This window comes from Rhamphochromis sp. 'chilingali' (genome assembly GCF_963969265.1).
Source record: "Rhamphochromis sp. 'chilingali' genome assembly, chromosome: 2".
In the NCBI taxonomy this organism is placed as follows: domain Eukaryota; kingdom Metazoa; phylum Chordata; class Actinopteri; order Cichliformes; family Cichlidae; genus Rhamphochromis; species Rhamphochromis sp. 'chilingali'.
This window is the reverse complement of record NC_137930.1, coordinates 1,186,313-1,203,211: the sequence shown is the minus strand read 5'-3', so window position 1 is coordinate 1,203,211 and position 16,899 is coordinate 1,186,313. Positions and strand designations below refer to the sequence as shown.

Sequence of the window (16,899 nt, the reverse complement as noted above, 5' to 3'; positions counted from 1 at the left end):
CACTAGAAATGTGTTTTGGAGTTTATACGTGTTGTGTCTGTAGGGGCCACCATAAATATATTTTTATTTATTCACTCCACATAAAATGTAATAAATAAATCATATAATACAAAAAACAGCTATTTACATTTTAAACTTTTAACTATTTAAATTTCAGCTTTTTCCTTTTAAACAAATTTAAAGTGGAACAACACAAAACACTGCAAACCACAACACAATTAAACATAAATTAAAATATGAAAATAAAAAGAAGATGCACATCCTCTGTCATATGGACCTGCATGAATAAACTTTCTGAATCCTTTATCATCTGCAACTGAAAATAGTTGTGGATGATTACTATACCTTTCTAATGTTGTTGTCCCTGCCTCTCTTTCTCTCTCCCTCCCTCCCGCTCTGTTCCTGTGCTACTGCGAGTGTAACTACCACCCCTCCCCTCAGCGCAAGCACAAGGCTCGCGTGCGGAGTGAAGCGGGAAAAAGTGCGAGAGAGAGGGTGAGATAATGAAAAAAAACCCACGGCTCACGTCGTTCACTTCAAAGACCCGGCTCTAAGAGCCGTTTCGTTCGCCAACGACACATCACTAGTAAATATAAGTTTCTACCGCATAATTATAGTATTAGTATGAAATTCTTAAAGTGTTTTGGAATTATCTTAATTACTGATACCCTTATAGTTTATTGTATTTTTATTGTATATATTGTATAATTTATTGTTTAAAAAAGGCCAATAAAAAAATCGCTCAAATAAAATTCAATATGATCAAACCATAGAAAATGTAAAAAAAAAAATACACAAAAAGGAGCTTGACTTTTTTTTTTTAAAGATATATAGAAATTTTAAATTGAATTTAAAAAAAAAAGCAGAAAAAACAGAAAAATTTGAATGGAACACAGTAAAAATGAAGATAAAATATTAGTAAAAAATTATATACTAAAATAAATTATTAAAGTAAAACAAATGACAAATGTAATTTGATAAACTGGCTTCATATGCAAAATATTTCAAATTCAGCAAAGAAAAAACAATAGTGTATTCAAGACGTTTCGGCAGTATTATACCCCATAATTGTATTACTATCATGAAATCTTTAACGTATTTCATTGTAATTTATTTACTAAAATCATTATAATTTATTGTGTAAACACAACCTATAAAAAACATTCATTTATATAAAAAATACAATATGACCAAAAAACAACTAATTGAAGTGAAAAATAAATAAATACAGCAGAACAAAAACTAAACATACTATAGTGTATTTCAGAAATTTCGACAGTATTTTTTATTGCAGTATTTACTACTCGTCTTAACAATGTTGATGTCAAAGTTTCCGCCACTAAAAAAAATTGCCATTCATAAAATTTCAGGTTCAAGTTTTCACTTCATTCAAAATGTCAAGTTGTTAACGCTAGTTCCTCAGAAGTTTGAGTTAGTAAGGTGCAATTTGAAGATACATAATTTGAAGTTTTGTGATAATAGCCTGATAACTCAAACTTCTGATTACCAAGAAAATGTTCTGTTTCGTTATTTTTCTGCCAGTGGCTTAAACAATCATCCATACAGTGGAAGAATAAAATGGTGGGAGCTGCAGTTACACACATTCACCTATGAGGGGCAAACTTGTATTCCAGCTATTCGTGGAGTCTACCACTATAGAAGCAAGAGAAGAAGAAGTCTCCCGCCCCATCCGCCTGTTGGTTTTAAACCGAGGCGGGACGGTGCTCGGTTCACTGCGGTCCGCGGATTTCAGGTAGGAGTGTCGGCTTACTGTAAAACCCGCTGCCAACATGGTGAGGACAAAAGCCGATAGTGTGCCCGGATCATACAGAAAAGGTACGGCAACAAGTTAAAGGCATTCAATCAGAATTTAGGTCTTTAAAGCTTGTTTGTACAAGAACACGTCTGTTTTGTAAGGTAGTCTGGCTGGCAGGCGGCGCTGAGCCAAAGCTGGTAAAATCATACAAATGTAGTCTCGAAGAAGAGTAGTTAACGTATTATATTTATTTTTTACACTAAAATAATTGAAAGAAGACTGTCAGATGAAGTTTGTGTGTAAATCCACCGCACGGCTTCCTAAAATCAGCCTCCCGCCAACACGGAGGCTGGTCTGCTGCCCTCTCGGGTTCTCCGGGAGAGGCGAAGATATTTAAATTAAAACATTTAATTGTCTTTTTATCATCGGAGTCAAAGGTTCTAGCTTAATGTTCTCATTCATCTCACGAGGTGTCATCTTTAATGACCCTTTCCCAAAGTTTGTACGACGTTTACTGCAAACTGGCGCCAGTTTTGAGCGCCGCGGTGCGTCTTTGTGCGCACGCCTCACAAAAGTCCATTCGCATATTAAATAATTAAGGCGTCTCTCTTTACCATAGATGCCACGCGTGTTACCGTCCATAATGCATGCATGTTTATTAAGTTCTGGGACCTTCTGGTGAATTTGGCTTACATTTCTTCCAACACCCAACGGATAAGAATTAAAATTTAGACCTGCTCTGCTTCCTTAAAGACCCAGTTTAAATGGCAGTGAACTGCTCTCATTCACTCTGCAGCTATTTTAGGTTTTTAACAAGCTTTCTTTGAACTTTGATTTAACATTCTGCAAATGAGACTTTACTCTCTTTACGTTCATTTGGCTCAGCTTTGGTCCTCGGTGAACTTCTACTGGTTTCTTACTGGATCCTTCATAATCAGCTGGTTTCATGCATTTCATTTGCAGCTGTTGCAGCTTCTGCCCCCCGGAAGTCTCTGGGTGCCAGTTCATCCAACGCTGCCTCCAGCAGCCAGTCCCCCACACCTGGTCAGTCCTAGTTTCACCACACACACACACACACACACTTCACGTACTGAGGCTGCTGTAATTGTTGTAACTTGCAGCAAAGAACAAATACACTGGTGGGAACCCCGTGTGTCCTCGTCCCACCCCGACCTGGCAGAAGGGCATCGGGGACTTTTTTGGCGGTCCCCCCAGGAAGATGGAGAAGGAGAACAGGCGGCCCCAGGAGGTGGAGGATGATGAAGAGGCCGGAGGCAGCGGGATGTCAAAAGCCAACAGGAAGTATGTGTTGTGCTTTATTTGAAACCTCTTCAGGGAACTTGTGTCCCAAACTCCTTTTAAAACACACACAAAATGAGAGCTGAAGCTCAGCCGAGGTTTGCTGCTGTGTGATGAGCCATTAGTTTCACCTCAGATTATTTCAGTGTGGAGCTGTACCTGCTGCTGTGATACGTGGGCCAGGCTAGTTTGATTCGCTAAAACACCAGCTGCGTGCTGCGTGAGATGCAACATTTGAATGAATGCTGTAGGAAACGGAGGCCGGTGTCAACGGGAGCTGATGCTTTACCGTACCCAAAGAGCGTGATCCAGAGTTTGGATCGGCATGAAGCTTTATATGGTCACTTATGGATCAGGAACCTCTCTGTTCAGTCACCCATCAGAGGCCGGTTTCTGAGGGTTCACCGGAAACCTTCAGCAGAGTCTGCAGCTATCAAATGTAAAAACGCAGAGATGGAGTGCTTTTATTTTGAAAAATTAAAGCAAACGGCATCAAGTGGTACCAGGAAACTCAATGTCCAGTTTATTAGGAACACTGTAGCCATGCTTCTCAGCTGATTTTTGTCCCAAAAACACCTCAAATACAGCAGCTGACGATAATCTGATTATTTCTTTTTCTCAAATCGTTGCTTTTATAGCTTCAGACTCACCTGTCTGGACTGATCTGCAGCTCCTTGTAGGTCTTGAAAGTCATTAAAAGTTAAAAACTGATATTAAATAGTTTTAAATCGATCAAAAGTGAGAAAGCTGTTTGGTTCAAACATGGGTGAGTAACTGATTGCTGCATGGATGATGCTAAAATCTGAGGAGAGGCCTCAAACTCGCCGCTGACGCCGCTCGACTGAATGACAGATTTTACTTATTCAGGACGTGGCGTTTGTGTTCCAGCGCCCTGTGGGAAGTTTGACGCTGATGTTGATCAGTTTGGTTTTTGTCCGCAGAGCCCGGCCGCTGCCCGCTGAGGATGAGGACGACGACTGAAGCCTGGATCAGTCCGACTGCTGATGTACATCTGTATATAAATTCTGCTCAATTCACGTTGTATAGTTCAATGTTTTTTACCTACAGAATGTCTGTTTGAGATCATCTGGATTTTGTCTTTTTTACTAATAAAACTTGACTGAAAACAAACTGAAGAACAAATATGGCCGTCTTTGGATGAGGACACGGACTCAAACAGTCCAAAACTGAGCTTTTATTTATTCTGCCAAGATACAGATCAATGCTCCTGATTAATCAGTTTGATTTATAAAATCAGATTCCTACAAAACCAGAACACAAACTTTGAACACAGCTCTTCTTTGTCTCCTCTTCATCACTGTTCATGATTGAAGCCGAGGAACGATGAGCGTTCTCAGGTTAACGGTGCAAGGACTGTGAGTCCGTCCATGTCCAGCTCCACAGAGTGGACGCTGAAGTCTCCCAGACCCTGAAACACACCAGAAACCATCAACACAGGACAGATGGTCAGGAATTACTCTGCTCCGCCAGAGCAGCTTAGCATGATCCACAGTTCAGAATAATCCCCCTGTATCACACGCCAGCCCCGTAGAAAACAAGACAATTTAGCTCCTCCCACCTTAGGCTTTTTTTTTTTTTTTTTTTTTTAAGCTTGCTTCTTCTGATCAGACGCCTCTCTGTGACATCATCCAGAGTCAAGAGTAGAAAATAAACTGTCTAGATCAGTCCACACTGAGCTCATTATAAACTTTGTTTTACAGGAGCAGCTCTGACATGTTTTGAACTAAAGATTTTAAACCTGAGTTAAGCTTTAAAACTAATGACAGGGTTTATTTGAGGCCCCAGTGGGTTGTGAAGTCATCTTTCCTGACTAAAGGTCAAAGGTCAACTGCTGTTGTAAAAGCTTTGCTGAACAAACTGTACCGTCTCCTGTAAAGCGAACCTGTGAATGTGTGGGTTTATTAAAGCTGAACGACATCAAACGTAGACACGTTGGACTCGCTGCTCCGCCCTGTGGTTCAAAGTGGTATTACATGAACGTACAGCGTATCACCGACTCAGGTCTTGTATTTATGTTTGTTCTATTCATAGAATAGAATAAATTTGACCTCTGACCCTGACCAATTCTTACCGGCATGTTGTTGAGGACCTGCAGCACCGCCTCCCGCTGTCGGGGCTCTCGAGTCAGCAAATAAAGGAAGCCGCCGCCACCGGCCCCGGCCAGACTCTGGCCCAGGACCAGCGGCCTCAGGGCCTCCATCATAGCGCGCACTGACGCTGGCTCGCAGCCCGGGGCCATCAGCTTCTTCTGCTGCCATGAGCGGTCCAGACACTCCCCCAGCCTGGACAGAGAACCTGTAGGGGAAGTGGTCATTTAGCCTTTCTGAAACACACTGACGTTGGGCACACTGCATTCTGGGAAATGTAGGAAATGTCCCACTGAAGCGTCTCACCGTCCACGCAGGCCCGAGCGCACTCCTCTGAATTACACACCAGCTGCTGGGCGTTCTGCACCATCGACGGCAGGCGGCTGTACCAGCTGCGGACCACATCCTGCATGCAGGACACACATCATCATCACCAGCTTCATCTCAGCAGCTTTATTCCAACCCTGACGGCTCTCTGTTACTCGGAGTCTTGTCACATTCGCTCTGCTTGTTTTTACCTTGACGAGTTTCACTTTTCTCCTCTTTGACTTCATGAATCGACTTTTGTTTTTAACTTTTTAAGATGAAAGAGGAGCTGAGAGTGGAGCAGACAGGAAAGAAAGGAGAGCCCACTCCAACAGCTCCACCTCCACCCTCGCCTGCAGCTCCATCCCCCTCAGGAGAGAGATGTGCAGACTCCGGCCAGGCCAAGCTGCTGCCCCTGATGGCTCCGCCTTCAGAGATTCTGGAGACAGGAAACCTCAACCCACCATCTGAAGCTGCTGCAGTTCGTCTACCAGCCCTGTATCAGTGTGGAGGATGCCACCACCACCATCATCATCATCATCGTCATTATTGTGATGTCTGATCAGTCCTGGGAACAAAGACGTGCAGCCAGACAACCCGACAGGTGGACCGCAGTCTGAGCAGCACAGGTGATTTCCAGCCTCCAGGTACATGCAGCAGGATGATTACAGGAGGGTGGAGGACAGATGTGAGCTTAACCATCCTACGGCTGGACTTCAGGAAGCAGGCTCCTTCCCCCTCTCTCCCCCGTCAGTGGGTGAGGAGGGGGAGGAGTGCTCCTAACCTGTCTTTAAAACTCCTGAGGAGCCGCACGTCGTGGTGCTGCCAGTGTTTTTTAAGCAGCAGAATTAAGGAGCGTGCTCGTACACAGAGAGCGTCTCATTGGTTGATCCTGAAAGTACCCACCTGCAGCAGATTTCGGGCCAGCCGGGTCTTCCCGGTGTAGACCAGCAGGAGGTGCTGCTCCAGAGCAAGCGAGAACTCCTCAGGAAGACTGAGACGCTCCACCTGCACCTGCAGGGGGAGGGATGCTCTGGATCGACCCACCTTTACTCCGCCTACCAGACCCCCCACCTGATCCTGCCAGCCTCCACCTGCAGGAGGAGGAGGAGGAAGATGAGAAGGAGCAGGAGAAGGTGTTTAGTGATGAAGGGCGTGACAAACCTGTGGTAAGAATCTGCTCCAGGTACAAAACGGCGTGGATCAGGGAGTCCGTGTCATAGGTTCGCCTGGTACACCTGTACACCGCGGCCAACAGCGCCCCCGCCAGGATGCTGCTGGTACCTGCAGAAAGAGGACCAATCAAAGTGCTGAACTCCTCCATCACCTACAAGCTCTGTTTCCTGTTTCTCACCCAATCCCGATCCCGTCGGCAGCTCCGACCAGCTGTGGAGCTCCACCCCTCCTCCCCACCGCTCCATCAGCTGATGCCCCAGAGGATGCTGGGAGGTCAGGGACACCAGCCCACTACAGACACACACCGCCTTCAGCAGCGCTCCTGTAACACACAGACACACACAGTCAGCTTCCCACTTCCTTCCTGTTGTCCCAGTTTAGCCGGTAAACGATGTACCGGGAGCGTGAGGCTGACTGTAATCCTTCAGGTCATCCAGGCTGTCGCACGCCATCTCCGTGGAAATCCCACTGCTCCGCCCTCCAGTGTAGCTGACCAGCAGGAGGCGGGGCTCAGAGATGCGACGTGCTCTAGCACCAATAGGACGCTTCCCGTCGACCTTCACCGCAACGTTTGTGACGGAGCCCCCGTGCTCGAATGCGATTGGTGGAGTGTCACTCCAGCCGCCTGAAACACAGACACAGGGTCAGCGTCTAAAGGACCAACTGCCCCTGAATGCACCATGAACCTTTATCCAATGACCTGCTAAATCCAGCCTAGCTGGACACTCCACTTCCTGCCACTGTCCAAGGGGCTGGACTTTGCCCTGTCCAATGGAGATGAATCTTTGAGATGACATCACAGCCTTCCGTAACAGCACCTGTCCGGCGCCTTCGTAGTGCCGCGCCGCCCGCACCAGCAGATCAGGCCTGTAGGAGGCAGCAACACCCAAGGCGTTTACCATCGCTATATCAGCCAGACCATGTGACACAAACAGTGCAGCGCCCACCTGCTGAGCCAGTGCTGCCGCTGCACGGTGAGTGCGTGGACTCCGCCCCTCAGGTCACCCTCCTCCAACATGGCGTAGGCGGAGCTCCAGGCTTCATTAGCCGCTGGCCCGCTCCTCAGACCTCCCCGCCCGCTGGCCATGCACACCAACACGTCCGCGATGCAGGAGAGACAGCGGGCAGCCACGCCCAGATCTGCTCCGAGCTCCACCCCCTGCTCATTGCTCCCTGCAGCGACTGAAAACAAACTAGAATTACCAAAGGAACCTCAGCAAGTTTCCTGAAACTGGCCAATCAGAAAACTTATTTGATACACAGAAGGAGGAGCCAAAACTGGCTGTTTCTATGGGCCCATCATAGAGGAGCGGACACTCACTGCTGTCCAGAGCTTCCAGCAGCGCCCCCTGCTGGCCTCCCAGCACAGCGGCCCTGACGCAAGGCAGCAGGCAGACGTCCGAGCGCCCCCTCAGGGCGTCGGCCACACGCCGCCTTCCCACCAGGAACAGCAGCTCCTCCCTTCGCTGTAGCTCCGTCTCCTGGTGGGTGAGCAACAGCACCTCCTTCAAAGAAAGCCTCCACGCCTCCCTCCACCCTCCCAGGCAGCCGCCCCCCCCCAGCAGCCAGGCCACGCCTCCCTCTAGACCCACAGCACCTCCTCTGGGGTGGAGGACTGGGAAGAGGCGAGCTTCCAGGAGGGAGCGCCGTTCTCCTCGAACCCACAGCTCCTCCGACCTGAGGACACGCACAGAGACACAACCACACACATGTGACATTTGTGGAGGTCAGGAGGTCAACGATGTCATTAATATGACTAACATACTGACATAAAAACAAAAGTTTTCCATCCAGAAGTCTCAGCTCAAACTACATCAAACAGATGGAAGTTTAACTGTTTCTGAACTAAAACCTGAAGCTGTGCAGCCGAGGACACGACGTGAGTGTTGGGAGGAGGAGGAGGGAAAGATGAAGCACATCTGGTCAGGTGGGAATTCTTTTACCTCCACAGTTGTAGTTCTTTCTTGATTAGACTAATCAATCATATTTTTGTATTTTTTAATTCTTTTTTTTTTTTTTTTTATAAATCTCAGCATTTCCTGTATGTATTTCCAATTAATTTCCAGCGTTGAACAGGCATAAATTATGAATTTTTTAATGAGGCTTTTATTGTGAAGTTCTTCATATTCAGGAGAACTTTTTATTTCACTTAAATTCAGTTTCATTTACATAAAATGTAAATGATGGTGATGGCAGCTACATTGTAACTGACAGAGGCGAGGCTGCCGGACACTGGCGCCACCAGTAGGCAGCGGGGGGAAGTGTCTTGCCCAAGGACACAACGGCCGAGACTGTCCAAGCCGGGGTTCGAACCGGCAACCTTCCGATTAAAAGACGAATTCCCAACTCTTGAGCCACGATCGCCCCCACATTTTAAGATAAAGAACGGCTCGGGGGGGGGGGGCAGCCGTTTAAGGGACCGGCTGTGGGTGAGAGGTGCTGAGTCTTACTGTGTTCCCGTCCTGCTGTAGAAGTTGTTCCACGTCTGGTTGAGGAAGGAAGCGTTGCTGTCGTCAGAGGAGATCTGAGGAAGAGGAGGAGACATCAGATAACACTGGAACGCCACATATGCCCTGAGGAGGCGGCGGCCCAGGAGAATATAAAGATCTCCTGTGTTTTACCTCCAGGTCGTCGTGCGCTCCCATCACCGTGTAGACGTACAGCTGCAGCTCCCCCAGCTCAATCCGATGTCCCTGGATGATGATGTCACTGCTGAGAGGCAGGAGCCGGAGACTTGGTGAGGTCGACAGCTCGAGACCTGACAGCAGACAGCCTGTTGGGACGTCCAGAGGACCCTGACGGTCAGACGGTGGAAATGTTGACACGTTGTCTCCATAAAAACACTGACTTCCTGCTTCTGATCTAACATCATGTCTGGAGAAACATGCAGTGTGGAAATACTAGACTCTGCTCTCAGGAGAGTGCAGTCAGAATACAGTCTGGGTCTGAAACTCCTCCCCACCTGTAGGTGGCAGTGTTGCACCACTGCTCCTGCAGCCACGGAAACGGCTCCCTCCAAAACGCTATTGATCACCCGACCTCCTTCGCTCAACACGTCCTTGTTCTGATGAAACAGGAAGTGGAGCAGAGTTAAACGCTTGTTGATTGATCAATAATGGAGGCCTGACCTCTGGTGGCCACAACATGAACTGCAGTCATCGCTGAGCTTGCGTGACATTTGTCTCACTAAATGAACCCTCCGTGAATTTTCCGCTGATGATCAAATCTGTGGAAGTAAGCTGTCGTCCTTCAGTCAGAAATCATCCCACATCACGTATGGAGGGTCGAGAGAATAAACAATTCAAAATATGAAGTCGTTTTATTTTGAAAACTTATTATTATTTTGCAGTTCAGAGAGATCCTAGATAATATCCTGATGGAGTGGCAGAGCCTCTGCTGGAAAGTCCTTGGACACCGGGTATCCCAGAATGCATTTCAAATTAAGTCACAGGTGCATATGTACTGTCCCTTTAAATAAAAACATTAAAAGAAAAGCTTTGAAAGACGCTCGAGACAGTGCAGGACAGAGAACGTGACATAATTCATCAAACTGTAAAACAACTACATGTTTTTACAAAACTTCGTAATGTAGTTTAATTAATTAACGACACATTTAAGGAATTAACATATAAAAATATTTTAATGTGTTTAACATGTATTTCCAGTTTGAATGAATTCACTTGTCATTTTCTGATGTATTTATTTCATTTTGACAACATGGGGAAGCTGGAGTCGGGGAAGCGCTTAGTTTCTCACATGCCCACAAAAACAAGCACCAATTACACAATTATTCATAAACTGTACATAAAGGATGGAGGCAGGAACAATCACCTGGATATGCGAGAGAGTGTTTCTCCCCGTCCAATCGCGGCTCAGTCGGTCGACGTGCGCCTTCCCAGACAGAGTCAGGTAGTCGTAGCGACCGCCGGGGACGTACACTGTGAAACGAGGACATGTCAGCAGGCAACGGCGGCATAAAGAAAGAGCGAACGGAGGAGGTGGAGAAACTGACCCAGACTCAGCGGAGCTCCTCTCAGGATCCTCCACAGCTCTGCCCTGCCGCTCCTCACCACCGCCCCCTGCGGCCCGACCGCTGAACTGCAGCCGGCTCGCTCCTCGCTCACAAACTGATCCCGAGTCAGATCCGAGCAGAGACACTTTAACACGTCCAGGAAGAGAGACACCTGAGGAGGAACCACAGCGAGGAGTCACATCAGCATCCACCAGGAAACAACTCGGGAATCTTTATCGCTCCAGCTCGTGCTGCTGCTTTTAAATATGGACGACAGGACGTTAAATTACAGCCGGCCATCTGTCGGAGCAGGTAACTCTGTAGCGCCTTGAACGCAGCACATCTCGTCGTGTGAGGGCCTCATCGTCACGCGTGATGGATCTGAACTTTCTACGGTTAGATGTCTAGTAGCCATGACGATGACTGCGACTCGCCCGACAAACAAAAGTCGTTACAAAAAGCCCAACATCGTCTCCACGGTGATTCACGCCGCTCAGTGTCGATGTTTCAAACCGGGATTATGATCTCGGGTAAACGAGTACAGGTCAGAGGTCATGTTAGTCCTGTGGGCGGGACTCACAGTCACACACTTTATAAAATCAGCATCGTAACTCAAACTTTAGTTGTTTTGTTAAAACTCATATTTCTCGATTTAGTGAAAGGATTGTTTTGACTTTTTATTTTTAATTACAAATCATTTCACTTCATTTTTACACACATATAATATCATATATAATATTTTGATCTATTTTTTGTAGATCACATCAATGCTCGGGTTATGGACTTTCATAGTTTCATGTATCATATATTTGGTGTTTAATTTCATATATTTAATTTATTTTAATCCAAAAAACATTTTTTCTTTCCATTACACAACTTCAGCAACTTTCTCGTATTTATCTTTTTTTTCCACTTGAAACTCTCATCCTTCATCATGACATCTCCAAGTCTTAGTTCTCTTCCAGACTAACTTCCCTGGATGACAAATACACGTACCTGGAGGGGCGGAGCTCCAGAGTCCAGCCCCAGGTAAGTGCAGCCGTCCAGAGGCGGCGTGACGTGAGTCTGCAGTAACTTCTCGGACACGGACCTGCTGAAGAAGACCGGACCCGACACCTGCAGACACACACCTCACCATGAGCATAAACCAACATGTGCAGAGTGATTATTAAACACAAAGGCTCAAAATGACATTAAAAAAAAAAATCACAATTATATTAAAATGATTAAAAGTATAAAATGATCAGTCTTAAAGTATTCGGCCGTGGAGAATCTGTCAGTGACTTTGTGATGTGTTTCAGTTTGAGCCTAAATGGCTTCTCCTGGAGAATTAAAAGGTGTGTTTGATTTGAGCTAGAAGACGCACCAGTGGCACTTTCCCATCAGGCATTGCAGCGCGCTGGATCTGCTCTTTGGTGCCTCGATAGATGATGTCTCTGACTCGTCCCTGACGGAAAACAACATTTAAATATTCAAAAGAGAAAAGAGGAGAGCACATGGAAAAAAGGTGTGAATGAACTAAGTGAGCACCTGTGAGTCGGACAGGTAGACCCCATGATTGGCTGCATAGGTGACGTCACCAGGTAACGCCAAAACCCGAACACCTGAGAATCCGTCCCAGGACAAACCTGACCAACACGAAAGCGTGACGAGGAGGAGGGGGATGGTTCGATTAAATTCATGACGTTTCCAGGATCACCGGGGCTTCGACCCTCTCACTGTGCTCTACCAGCATGCAGTAGTACTGTATGTGTGCACTGAGAGTACTGTGTGTGGCACACTTACCAAAGTCAGGAGGGACAGCGAGGATCATGTCGGTGCTGCAGACCCAAACACCGGGAGGAGAACCGGGACAGATCTGAACGAAAACACAACAGTGTTCAGCGATTCAAGGCAAACTGAAGTGGCCCCGACACTCAACCCTGCAGCATCCCACGTTTAAAGGGTCTTTCTGGGGACGGTGTGGAAGCTCACCTGGTTGCTGAGGCGGTCCAGCAGCAGATCCAGACAGCAGACTGGAGCCTGGACCTTCTGATCGGGCTTCTCTTCGGGAAGCCAGCAGAACGCTCGGCTGCAGGAGCTCCAGGGAAAGTCCCGACCCTGAGGACCGATCGGAAAAATCAGCCGCGGCACAAAAACATCAGAGAGGCGCTGCTGTGTGACTCACCGTGTGGAGGATGAGGATGTAAGCGTCATCCAGGACGTCGGCAGTCACCACCTGAGAGAAAAACAGGTGATCGCATAAAGGACGTGTGACAGTTTGTCTCCTGTTGCAGTGGGAGGAGCTAAAGCAGCATGTTTCAGACTGAGACACAGCTAAGACGAAGGAGGATTATTCTAAACCGAGAATCACGCAGAGAGAAACGATCCGAGGAGATCATGTGCTTTCTAGATCAAAACAACGGGCACATCTTTGGGTTCTCTGGTTTTTGCAGGGTCATGGTCACTAAGGATCAGGTGAAGGAGAGCGGCTGAGGACTCACTGTGTGCCCGGCTCTGCTGCTCAGGTGCTCCGCGGCCACCAGCAGAGCGTTCAGTGTTGCCCCGCCGCTGCCCAGCGGCTCCTGGCGGTCCCTGACGGTCAAAACCAACGCACCCGCAGAGAGGACACCCCGCTGCTGCCTCAGCTCCAGCTCTGATGGACACACAAAAGTAGAAGTGAGATCATAACAACGCCAAACTCTCACTGCAAGCAGGAACATTTCCAAAAGAAACCTCTTTAGAAGGAGTCTATAAACTGAGTGGGTGTTGCATGATTTTAGAGCAAACAGCTGCACCTCAGTGGCTCTACTGCAGCTCAGATTTATCCAACACAGCTCGGACGCAACAGCAAAGGTTTAGATCAGCTGACTGAGATCAATACACTATCGTTGAACTATGACCAAGCTAATTTTAGGATATTTCAAGGCACCCAAGACACTATCAGTGTCCACCAGCACTGACTAACAGGGGCCAGAGCAGGCGACATTTCCTTCGGGATAAAGTATTTCTGATTTTGATTCGGATTGAAGGAAATTTAAAACTGCTGGCTAAGGGTAAACGTAAATTCAGTAAGATCATAATTCACGTCGGCAGTAATGACACCCGGTTACGCCAATCGGAGGTCACTAAAATCAATATTGAATCGGTGTGCAACTTTGTGGGACTCTGTAGTTTTCTCTGGTCCCCTCCCCAATCAGACCAGGAGTGACATGTTTAGCCGCATGTTCTCCTTAAATCGCTGGCTGTCTGAGTGGTGTCCCAGAAACGATGTGGGCTTCATAGATAATTGGCAAACCTTCTGGAGGAAACCTGGTCTTGTTAGGAGAGACGGCATCCATCCCACTTTGGATGGAGCAGCTCTCATTTCTAGAAATATGGACAAATTTATTAAACCCCCCATAATATGACTATCCAGAGTTGGGACCAGGAAGCAGAGCTGCAGTCTTACACGCCTCTCTGCAGCTTCTCTCCTCCTGCTACCCCCCCAAAAACCCATCTCCATAGAGACTGTGTCAGCTCCCAAACAGACAAAAAACAAACTAAAAACCAGCAACAAACAACGTAAACATAAACAATTACAAAGAAAGAACAATACAGTATCCACATCTGAACCAAAGAGTAACACAGTGAAATGTGGATTATTAAATATTAGGTCTCTCTCCTCCAAGTCTCTGTTAGTACATGACTTAATAATTGATCAACAAATTGATTTACTCTGCCTTACAGAAACCTGGTTTTAGCAGGATGATTATGTTAGTTTAAATGAATCAACACCCCCGAGTCATTCTAACTACCAGAAATCTCGAAGCACAGGCCGAGGGGGAGGTGTGGCAGCAATTTCTCACACCAGCCTATTAATTAATGAAAGACCAAGACAGACTTTTAATTCATTTGAAAGTCTGATGCTTAGCTTCATCCACCCCAGCTGTAAACTCAGAAACCAGTCTTACTTGTTATCATCTATCGTCCACCTGGGCCTTACACAGAGTTTCTGTCTGATTTCTCAGACTTTATATCTAATTTAGTTCTGAGCTCAGATAAAATAATTATTGTGGGTGATTTTAACATCCATGTAGATGCTAAAAATGACAGCCTCAACATGGCATTTAATCTGTTATTAGACTCAATTGGCTTCTCTCAAAATGTAAAAGAACCCACCCACCACTTTAATCACACTCTAGATCTTGTTTTAACATATGGCATCGAACCTGAACATTTAACAGTGTTTCCTGAAAACCCTCTCCTGTCTGATCATTTCCTGATAACATTTACATTTACAATAATTGATTACACAGCAGTGGAGAGTAGACTTTATCACAGTAGATGTCTTTCTGAAAGCGCTGTAACTAAGTTTAAGAATATAATTCACCCACTGTTATCATCTTCAATGCCCTGTACCAACACAGAGCAGAGCAGCTATCTGAACGCTGCTCCAACAGAGGTCGATTATCTTGTTAATAATTTTACCTCCTCACTACGTACGACTCTGGATACTGTAGCTCCTGTGAAAACGAAGGTCTCTAATCAGAAGTACCTGACTCCGTGGTATAATTCTCAAACACGTAGCCTAAAGCAGATGACTCGTAATCTGGAGAGGAAATGGCGTGTCACAAATTTAGAGGATCATCATTTAGCCTGGAGAAATAGTTTGCTGCTTTATAAGAAAGCCCTCCACAAAGCCAGAACATCTTACTATTCATCACTGATTGAAGAAAATAAGAACAACCCCAGGTTTCTCTTCAGCTCTGTAGCCAGGCTGACAAACAGTCAGAGCTCTGTTGAGCCAACCATCCCTTTAACGTTAACTAGTAATGACTTCATGAACTTCTTCACAAATAAAATTTTTATCATTAGAGAAAAAATTACCAGTAATCATCCCACAGATGTAATATTATCTACAGCTACTCTTAGTACCATTGATGTTAAGTTAGACTCTTTTTCTCCAATTGATCTTTCTGAGTTAACTTCAATAATTACTTCCTCCAAACCATCAACGTGTCTTTTAGACCCCATTCCTACAAAACTGCTCAAAGAAGTCCTGCCATTAATTAATGCTTCGATCTTAAATATGATCAACCTATCTCTAATGATCAGCTATGTACCACAGGCCTTCAAGCTGGCTGTAGTTACACCTTTACTCAAAAAGCATCTCTAGACCCAGCAGTCTTAGCTAATTATAGGCCAATCTCCAACCTTCCTTTATATCAAACATCCTTGAAAGAGTAGTTGTCAAACAGCTAACAGATCATCTGCAGAGGTTTATTTGAAGAGTTTCAGTCAGGTTTCAGAGCTCATCACAGCACAGAAACAGCTTTAGTGAAGGTTACAAATGATCTTCTTATGGCCTCTGACAGTGGACTCATCTCTGTGCTTGTCCTGCTAGACCTCAGTGCAGCGTTCGATACTGTCGACCATAATATCCTATTAGAGCGATTAGAACATGCTGTAGGTATTACAGGTACTGCACTGCAGTGGTTTGTATCATATCTATCTAATAGACTCCAGTTTGTGCATGTAAATGGAGAGTCCTCTAAGCATATTCTTACTCTGGATGGCATTACCTTGGCCTCCAGTAACGCTGTGAGGAACCTTGGAGTCATTTTTGACCAGGACATGTCCTTCAATGCACATATTAAACAAATATGTAAGACTGCGTTCTTCCATTTGTCCAACATCTCTAAAATTAGTCCTAATAAACTGGCCTCATCAGTGTCCACCAGCGCCCCCTCAGGCCGCTCGGTGTAACTCAAGCTCAAAGAGCATGTACTGCGCGCATGCGCCTCACCTCTCTGGAACGCGTAAACGCTGTCTTTATGCTGGCACGTCAGCACCACCACGGTCCATCGGAACCCGCAGCTCTCCGACATCATCACACGGTCACAGCTAACCTGGGCTAACCCAGGCTACCACAGCAGCTACTGCACGGCTCACTGCCGCCGGAGGGGCGGGGCTAGCCAGACCTGTTCCGGTTAAACAGGTGTCCGTGAAGGATCACCTGAGGCTGAAACGTCTGAAGTGGCTTTTATGGTACAGGCACAGGTCAGCCCTGCGAGAGTATCCGGTCCAACCCGTCTGAGGAGTTGGTCTCACTAAAACACCCGTTTCCTCTCTGTGACCGCCATCTGCAATTCTGCGCTGTTTGACCGCCCGGGCTTCCGTAGGCAGCAACCTGTAGCGCTTGGTTTCAACACTGGAACCTCCCGGTGCGGCGGTTACTTTTAAGGATACAGGCAATAGAAGTTGAAAGAAAAAAACAAAAA

The 16,899-nt window shown here is 46.3% G+C and overlaps 2 protein-coding genes across 2 annotated transcripts; one reads left to right on the top strand and one right to left on the bottom strand.

The window, feature by feature from the left end:
• The first annotated feature begins 1,677 nt into the window (after positions 1-1,677).
• On the top strand, positions 1,678-4,186 carry pclaf (PCNA clamp associated factor). The gene is made up of 4 exons (XM_080870850.1): positions 1,678-1,836; positions 2,720-2,800; positions 2,878-3,058; positions 3,997-4,186. The coding sequence occupies exons 1-4, from the start codon at positions 1,791-1,793 to the stop codon at positions 4,034-4,036; spliced, it is 348 nt and encodes a 115-aa protein (XP_080726976.1). The 5' UTR covers positions 1,678-1,790; the 3' UTR covers positions 4,037-4,186.
• A 49-nt stretch (positions 4,187-4,235) lies between these two features.
• Positions 4,236-16,641, bottom strand: fcsk (fucose kinase). Its single transcript, XM_080870825.1, has 23 exons — positions 16,425-16,641; positions 13,141-13,292; positions 12,825-12,875; positions 12,632-12,757; positions 12,443-12,515; positions 12,188-12,285; positions 12,024-12,104; positions 11,654-11,773; positions 10,658-10,829; positions 10,477-10,583; positions 9,608-9,709; positions 9,267-9,440; positions 9,096-9,169; positions 7,967-8,322; positions 7,593-7,827; positions 7,346-7,512; positions 7,043-7,270; positions 6,824-6,967; positions 6,634-6,753; positions 6,376-6,563; positions 5,470-5,569; positions 5,148-5,371; positions 4,236-4,484 (listed from the first exon to the last, which is right to left on the bottom strand). The coding sequence occupies exons 1-23, from the start codon at positions 16,507-16,509 to the stop codon at positions 4,410-4,412; spliced, it is 3,252 nt and encodes a 1,083-aa protein (XP_080726951.1). The 5' UTR covers positions 16,510-16,641; the 3' UTR covers positions 4,236-4,409.
• Between the last annotated feature and the right edge of the window lie 258 nt (positions 16,642-16,899).